This window comes from Physeter macrocephalus, chromosome 1 (assembly GCF_002837175.3).
Source record: "Physeter macrocephalus isolate SW-GA chromosome 1, ASM283717v5, whole genome shotgun sequence".
Lineage (NCBI taxonomy): Eukaryota > Metazoa > Chordata > Mammalia > Artiodactyla > Physeteridae > Physeter > Physeter macrocephalus.
In genome coordinates, this window is record NC_041214.2 from 100,241,368 (window position 1) to 100,250,718 (window position 9,351).

At 35.6% G+C, this 9,351-nt stretch overlaps 1 protein-coding gene across 1 annotated transcript in view; it reads right to left on the bottom strand.

Moving 5' to 3' along the window:
• GRAMD1C (GRAM domain containing 1C) overlaps positions 1-9,351 on the bottom strand; it is a 105,911-nt gene that overhangs the window by 57,583 nt on the left and 38,977 nt on the right. The window contains exon 5 of the mRNA XM_028493448.2: positions 3,637-3,717. Within this exon, the coding sequence (XP_028349249.1) occupies positions 3,637-3,717 (81 nt within the window). The remainder of the gene's footprint in view (positions 1-3,636; positions 3,718-9,351) is intronic.

Genomic DNA, 9,351 nt, shown 5'->3' on the forward strand with positions numbered 1-9,351 from the left:
CTGCTGAGAAATCAGCTCTTAACCTTATGGGAGTTCCCTTGTATGTTATTTGTCGTTTTTCCCTTGTTGCTTTCAATAATTTATCTTTGTCTTTGATTTTTTTTCCAATTTGATTACTATGTGTCTCGGCGTGTTTCTCCTTAGGTTTATCCTGTATGAGACTCTCTGCGTTTCCTGGACTTGGGTGGCTATTTCCTTTCCCATGTTAGGGAAGCTTTTGACTATAATCTCTTCAAATATTTTCTCGGGTCCTTTCTCTCTCTCTTCTCCTTCTGTGAATTCTTTTTCTGGAAGGTTGCCTATCTCCACTTCATTTAGTTGTTTTTCTGGGGTTTTATCTTGTTCCTTCATCTGGTACATAGCCCTCTGCCTTTTCATCTTGTCTATCTTTCTGTGAATGTGGTAGTTGTTCCACAGGCTGCAGGATTGTAGTTCTTCTTGCTTCTGCTGTCTCTATTTCTTCATTTTTAATGTGGATGTCTTTTACTCGTTTTCTTGCCTAATTTCCCTGGCTAGAGTCTTCAATACAACGTTGAACAGAAGTGGCAAGAAAGGACATCCTTGCCTTGTTCCTGACCTTAAGGCGGAAGCATTAGCCTCTCACCATTAAATATGTAGGTGTGAATTTTATCAGGCTGATGAAATTTCCTGCTAGCCCTAGCCTGTTTTATTTTTTATCATGAAAGGATGTTGGATTCTGTCAAATATTTTTCCTGTATTGATTGAGATGATCATGATTGAGATGATCATGTCCTCTATTCTAATATAGTGTATTGCATTGATCAATTTTCATATGTTGAACAACCTTGTATAAATCATGGCATATAATCTTTTTATATGTTGCTGATTTTGGTTTGCTAATATTTTCTTGAGGATTTTTGTGTCTACATTTATAGACACAATGAACATAAATATTGGTCTGTAGTTTTCTTGTGATGTTCTTTGCCTGTTTTTGGTATCAAGGTAATACAGGCTTCATAGACTGAGTTGGGAAATGTTCCCTCCTATTTAATTTTTTGGAATACTTTGTGAAAGACTGAAAGATTGGTATTAATTCTACTGTAACATTTGGCAGGATTCACCAATGAAGCCATCTGGGCCTGAGCTTTTCTCTGTGGGTAGATTTTTGATTACTAATTCAATCTCTTTCCTTGTTATAGGTCTATTCAGATTTTCTATTTCTGATTGAGTCAGTTTTAATAGTTTGTGACATTCTAGGTATTTGTCCATTTCATTTAGGTTAACTAATTTGTTGGCATACAATTGTTCAGAGTATAAACCCTTTATTTTTGTAAGGTCGGTAGTAATGTTACCACTTTCACTTCTGAATGTAATAATTTTAATTTTTTCTTGGTAACCTTAGCTAAAGGTTTGTCAATTTTGTTGATCTTTTCAAATAAAGAACTTTTGGTTCTGTTGATTAACACTATTTTTCTTTTCTTTATTTCATACATTTCTCTTTTTTAAATAAAATTACTTATTTATTTATTTATTATTTTTGGTTGCATTGGGTCTTTGTTGCTGCATGCAGGCTTTTTCTAGTTGCGGTAAGCAGGAGCCACTCTTTTTTGTGGTATGCGGGCTTCTCTTGTTGCAGAGCAAGGGCTCTAGGCACGCAGGCTTCAGTAGTTGTGGCACACAGGCTCAGTAGTTGTGGTTTGCAGGCTCTAGAGCACAGGCTCAGTAGCTGTGGGACACGGGCTTAGTTGCTCCGTGGCATGTGAGATCTTCCCAAACCAGGGATCGAAACTGTGTCCCCTGCATTGGCAGGCAGATTCTTAACCACTGCACCACCAGGGAAGTCCCATATATTTCTCTTCTAATCTTTGTTATTTCCTTGCTTCTATTTGCTTTCAGTTTAGTTTCCTCTTTTTTTTCTAATTTCTTAAGGTAGAAAGTTAGTTTATTGATTTGAGATCACTCTTCTTTTTAAATATAGGTGTTTATAGTTATAAATTCCCCTCTTAAGCCCTGCTTTAGCTGTATCTCATAAGTCTTCGTATGTTGTGTTTTTGTTTTCATTTAACTCAAAGTATTTTCTAATTTCCCTTGTGATTTCTTCTTTCACCATTGGCTTTCTAGGCGTGTTATGCTTAATACCCACTTTTTTGTGAATTTTGCAAATTTCTTCTGTTACTGAATTCTAATTTCATTCCATTGTGATCAGAGAACACATTTTGTATTATTTCAATCCTTTTGAATTTATTAAGGCTTGTTTTATGACCTAGTGTATGGTCTATTCTGAGAATGTCCCATGTACACCTGAGAAGGATGTGTATTCTGTTTTGAGTGGAATGTTCCACAGATGTCTTTTAGCTCTAGTTATATAGTTTTGTTCATCTTCTATTTCCTTGTTGATCTTCTGTCTAGTTATTCTATACATCATTTAAAGTGGGGGGTACTGAAATCTCCCAACTATTACTGTTAAATTGATTATTTTTCTCTTCAGTTCTGCCAGTTTTTGTTCCATGTATTTTATTTATTTATTTATGTTTATGTGGTGATTTATTTCTGTTCCATATATTTTAGAGTTATTAGGTGCATATAAGTCTATAATTATTATGAATTCCAGATGGATTGGCCCTTTTATTATTATAAAATATTCTTCCTTGTCTCTACTAATTTTTGTCTTTAAGAGTATTTTTTCTGATATTACTATAGTCACTTCGGCTCTTTTTTGGATATTGTTTGCATAGTATATCTTTTTCTATCCTTTTACTTTCCATCTGTTTCTATCTTTAAATCTAATGTGTCTATATATGGAATCTAAAAAAAAAAAAGAAAATGGTTCTGAAGAACCTAGGGGCGGGACAGGAATAAAGATGCAGGCGTAGAGAATAGACTTGAGGACATGGGGAGGGGGAAGGGTAAGCTGGGATGAAGTGAGAGAGTGGCATGGACATATATACACTACCAAATGTAAAATAGATAGCTATTGGGAAGCAGCCACATAGCACAGGGAGATCAGCTCGGTGCTTTGTGACCACCTAGAGGGGTGGGATGGGGAGGGTGGGAGGGAGATGGAAGAGGGAGGAGATATGGGGATATATGTGTATGTATAGCTGATTCACTTTGTTATAAAGCAGAAACTAACACACCATTGTAAAGCAATTATACTCCAATAAAGATGTTAAAAAAATAAAAAATGAATAAATCTAATGTGTCCCTTACAGATAGCACATAGTTGGATCACGTTTATCTCTGCTTTCTGCTTGAGGAGTTTAATCCACTTATGTTTAATGTAATGTCTGCTATCTTGCTATTTGTTTTCTTGCTAATGTAATGTCTGCTATCTTATTAGGTCTTTTTTGCCCCTCTATTCCTCCATTACTGCCTTCTTATGTGTTAAATAGATATTTCTAGTGTGCCATTTTCATTCCCTTTATGTTTCTTTTACCATATTTTGGATGGTAAGTTATTATTAAGTTATTTTCTTGGTGGTTACTCTGGGGATTACAATTAACATCTTAACTTGTAACTATGGATTTTGTTTTGCTTCAAGTCTCTTCTTGGATTTGAATAGTCAAAATTAACCACAGAAAAATAAAAAGGAGCTTTCAACTCACAAACACTGTTTAGGTACACACAGGGAGGTTGCTATTATAACAAGCACCAGCCTCTGGTATGAACACTTACCTTGTCTAACAGTACGTTCTGCCACAACCTAAAGATACTGAGGTAACTTTTATCTCTGGCAGCAAAAGATGTGAAGAAAAACTGCAAAGACAAATAATAGGATAATTTTAATGTCATGAAAAAAAAGGGAAAGTATCTGTCATGACAGTCTGCTGTGACTTGATATGGTCAAAGCAAACTAGTAGGTCACCATTGCCTACTTTATATACTAATTTTTATTAAACTTCTCATTATAATAGAAAAAACCACATAACTGGTGCATGAACAATGTGTCTTTTAAAATTGTACCTTACAGCAAAATAATTTTATCAATATTTACTAGGGAAAGGAGCTTGAACTGGGTAGCTATTTACATTCATTGTAGTTTAATTATTAAAATCAATCTAGGGTTTCCCTGGTGGCACAGTGGTTGAGTCCACCTGCCGATGCAGGGGACACGGGTTCGTGCCCTGGTCCGGGAAGATCCCACATGCCATGGAGCGGCTGGGCCTGTGAGCCATGGCCACTGAGCCTGCACGTCCAGAGCCTGTGCTCCGCAACGGAAGAGGCCATAACAGTGAGAGGCCCGCCTACCGCAAAAAAAAAAAAAATCAATCTAAATAAACTTATGAAAAAAATTAAAATTTTATTTATTCTGAACTTTGCAGAGAGATATAATTTGGTGGCTGTTTGAGCCAAATATACACAAAGAATAAGAGAAAAATGCAAGTGGACTTCAGAGATAGATTTATTTTAAGGATCCTAATTTAAAATTATATCATCTTTCATAGTCTTCTAAAAAAATCCAGAAATACCTATTCTCAATTAATTATAGATATAAAACAAAGTTTTATATCTATATAAAGTTATATATGTTTATATATATAGATATGTTATAGATATAGATAGATATGTTTATATCTATATAAAGTTTAGACTAAACTTTGCTTTCAATTTGTATAAGAAAAATAGCATACTTCAATCTATAATTCCATGTTTGCTTTTAGTCCCATCTCTTCCTCTGCATGTAAATGATTTTTGCAAAGTCGTATCTTATAATAGGCTTTTATGAGGAAATATGACAAGTGGCAGCACTAAATACAGTCTCTCAGTGTATCGTCTCTTCTGATCCCCTAGTTAGTGACTTTGCATGATTGACTGGCTATTTTTAGGAATGAGAAAGCTCAGTTCCATTTTTGATTTATTAAATAAAATGCCAAACAAAATAGTATTTGAGGTGTTTATATTTTTCATAGAAAGATTTTAAAGTAGTATTTTTCCAGTTAATAAACTGAAACCTAGTTTATATAATATTCTTCAAAAAGCAAAACTTTTTATAATGGGGATATATCTAGGAGCTCTTCCAAACACAATTACACATATAATATTGTGACCTACTGATCACTATTTACTACCCTTTATCTCCTTTTCTTAGACCAAATTTTAATAATCTTACAACCTTGTATGTAGATATATAGATAAGAAAAATCTCCTAGTCCATCTCTTTTTCACCATGGTGTTATGCTTACTATTCCCACTTTTTAAACTAAATACTTTGTTATCAACTTTATCCACTCTTATATACCAAAACCACATTCTCAACTCCTTAACACTCCCATCTTTCTGGGCAATCTATGTAAATTACCATCTTATTTTATTCCTTGTTAGATATCCAACTTCAAAAATTTACTAATGTATCTTACTTCGATAATAACCTTAGAGAGTTCCCTGGTGGTCTAGTGGTTAGGATTCCAGGCTTTCACTGCCATGGCCTGGGTTCAGTCCCTGGTTGGGGAACTGAGATCCCATAAGTTGTGCAGCATGGCCAAATAATAAATAATTATTATTATAATAACCTTAATTTGTGAAGAGTTCTGGATAATGATATCTCTAAGCTGCTGGGGCATAGAATGTATGCTAGAAATGAAAACAACTAAAAGTACCATGATTAACCTTCCCTTAACCATACAGTACATGGAGGGATAAATACCTAGTAGTGTAGATTTTTTTTCTCCATGATGATGGTAAAAGAGATCACTGAATCAATACAGTGAGGTAGTTAGGACCAGTGTCTCTGCAATTAAACCACCTGGGTTCATATCCTGGCTCTACCACTCAGTTCTATGACTTTGAGTCATTTTTATTTTCTTTAGTTTCCTCATCTACAAAATGAGAATAATTTCGGTAACAAATTTTTGTGAGAACTAAATGAGAAAATACATGTAAAAAAAACTTAGCACAATATTTAGAACAAGTATGTTCGGCAAATACTAGCTGTTGTTATCATTATTAAAATTTAAATGCTTGACTCTGAAATTCCATTACCTATGTGAGAAAGAGCCACAGATGAGCTTAAGAAAGCATGGTCAGACTGTTCACCACAGCTCTGTTTGTAATAAAACAACGGAAGTGAACGATTAAGGAAACCATGGTAAATCCATTCTATGAAATATTATACAGCACTTTAATAAGCAGAGATAGGATAATCTATATGTGCTAACCTGTGACTCCAAGAAATAATGTTAAGTTCTTTTTAAAGAAAGGAGAACTGACAAACAACACATATAAGATAGCATTTACTTTAAAAACAAAGCAAAACTATATGTTTATATGTATGTGTATATACATGTAAATACAAAGGAAGAAGGTCTGAAAGGTCTGAAAAGATATATACAAAACTGACAACAGTGTTTGCCTCTAAAAAAGCAATGGGATTGAGCATTACAGGCCTGGAAGGAAGATGTTAGTTTTAGAACTGTTTGATGATTTTCTTAAACAATGCAGTGTGTGTGTGTATATATATATATATATATATATATATATATATATATATCGACAAAAATTCAGTAACAATCAAGCTAAGAAAAAAAGAGAGAATTTTATTCAAGCCAAACTGAGGATTATAACCCAGGAGACAGTCTTTCAGATATCTCTGAGGACTGTCCCACTAGTCAGGAGTTAGAGATGCAGTTAGACAAAGAATTATGTATCATATTAACAGGTTAACATTATACATAAAGCTCATCAGAGATGTTTGGTCAGGAGTGCACATACAGAGCAAGCCTTTAGGTTCATTGCAACCCCCTGTATGGGACAGAGAACAAAATATTAATCTTAAAATTACAATGCTAGCATCTGAAAAATGGGACCATTCTCCTGCTCTGAGGAGGTCTGGTTAACGTGTAACGTAGATGAACATTGCACGCTGGGAAAGACTCGTCCCAAATGGGGGCATGTTGGGGTGTGTTATGTGTGTTTCAATTTTGACTTAGTTTGATTGTTCTGCCATAGAGAAATTTATGATTTTTTTCCTCATCACATACATTTATTGTAAAATTAAGAATAAGCTTATTTTAGGTCTTGTTCCCTTCCTGAACAGTTTGGCCCTAAAGCTGTTTAGCGGAACAGAGGAAAGCAAGGCATCCAAGCTAGAGGTAAGGGTAGTGGTGGAGGAGCTGCAGTAGCCCAAAGCAGGGTGTCAGCATCAGAAAAGAATGAGGAGGTTGTCCTCGTAGAAGGGCTGCCCTGTGTGGAGTATCAGAGCCCAAGCAGGGTGAGGAGAGCTTTTTCAGGATGAGAGCCCTAGTGTGGTGGTGGGATGGGCAGCAACCTGACTCTACGTGTCAGAAATCAAGTGTAGGGAAGGGGCGGCAGAGGAGATGAAGATGCGTTACATACAGGTCCACTGATCAAAGTAAATATATTAAGGATAATGGGAGCCTGGTTTCTCTCAGTCAGGGAAGGGAGTTACAGATACAAAAGGAAAGGGATTTCCCTGGCAGTCCAGTGGTTGAGACTCCACACTCCCAATGCAGGGGGCACGGGTTCCATCCCAGTCAGGGAACTAAAATCCCACATGCAGCATGGTGCAGCCAAAAAAAATGAAGGGGAAAAGTAAAAATAACTCTGTGTTGTTGGACTAGAATTAGAGGTATTCGTGTGAATTGGTGATTTATCATTCATAGATAGATAGATAAACGTAGATGTATAAGTGGGAATATATGTGTGTGTGTTATGTATATAGGTGTGTAATTTATATATATATTGTATATCCCCTTGTTCTGCTCAATTAGAGGGCTCAAACAGCGATACCCTATAGCAATGAACAAACTGGCTTCTAAATATCAGTCTCCGCTAAAAGAAAACAGGACTCCTTGGAGAAATGGCTGATTCCAGGACTGAGGCAGAGAAAACCTGTAACATCTTGTGCTAAAAAGCAAGAAAGTGCTCAAATAATGCTGAGAACAGTCAAAAGGACACTGGAGCCAGCTTGAGGGGGCTTCCACTGGCCAAATTTGGGACAATTTGAGCATCAAAATAAATAATGATAGCAATGGATTATAATTCATTGAATAAAATAAGAAGCTATGAGGTCATATTGATATAAGTAAATAAATGAATAAATTTTATGAGGCATAGTATATTTACATAATTTCAAAGTAGTTGACCACAAAACATTATTACAAAGGAAAACAGACTAACTTTACAGTAAAGTCCAGCAGACACCACCTTATTCAAGTGATCAAAGTGAATATCACCAGTAATGGTAGAAATTAAATCATGTACCACTTGATAGGACGCAATGGAAAGAAGAGAGCATCACTTCTGTGTTATTTCTGTCAAAACTGTATAACAAACTTAATCATAAGAAAATATCAGACAAACACAATTGAGGGATATCCTACAAAATAACTGACCTATAATCTTTAGAAGCATCAAGGGCACAAAAGTCAAGGCAAGACTAAGGGACTAGTCCAGAATAAGGAAATTAAAGAGTATGACAGCTAAATGTAATAGGTATTTCTGAACTAGGCCTATTTGCTATAAAGGATTTTATTGGGATAACTGAGGAAACCGAAGCAGGTTTGAGAATTGAGCAGTGATCATGATCAATGTTAATTTCTTGAATTTGATGGTCATGTTGTGGTTATGTAGCAGAATGTCTTTGTTAGAAATACATGCCATATTTTCTTTAAACACATATTAGGTTCATTTTCATCTGCCATCTTTTTGGGGGATGAAAAACTCACTTGCTGAAATATGTTTGCTAATAAATATAACTTGAGATTTTTCTTTGAAATTAAAGAAAATTTAATTTCTTTGAAATTAAACTGTAAAAATGTTTAAAAAAAAAGAAATACATAATAAACTATCTGGGATCATGTCTGGAGTGATGAGTCTTCAGAGTGACAACTTATTCTCAAATAGTTCAGAGGGGAAAAGTTCTTTGTACTGTACCTGGCAGTGTTCTGAAGGGATGAGATTGTTTAAAAAGAAAACTGAAAGTGCATGTGAAAGAAATTTACAAGATTAAAAAGTATCATCATAATGATTCAATCTCATGATCGTGTTTCTCTCTCCTCTCCCCCGCTCTTTCCTCTTTTCTCTTTCATTTCCTTCCTTCCTTCCTCCTTTCCTTCCTTTCTTCCTTCTTCTTCTCCTTCATTCCCTTCCATACTTTCATTTTTTTCCTTCCTTCCTTCCTTATTTCTTTTTCTTTCTCAGCATTATGCTTCTAATGTCACATACAGAGCCCGTATCAATTTTCCAGGTGGGTAGAAAAAGATTCTTCATACCAAGAAATGATGGATATTGTAGGTGGATAATAAAAATGATGGCAGTTAAAGAAAATCGCGGGCTTCCCTGGTGGCGCAGTGGTTGAGAGTCCGCCGGCCAATGCAGGGGATACGGGTTCGTGCCCCGGTCCGGGAAGATCCCACATGCCGCGGGGTGGCT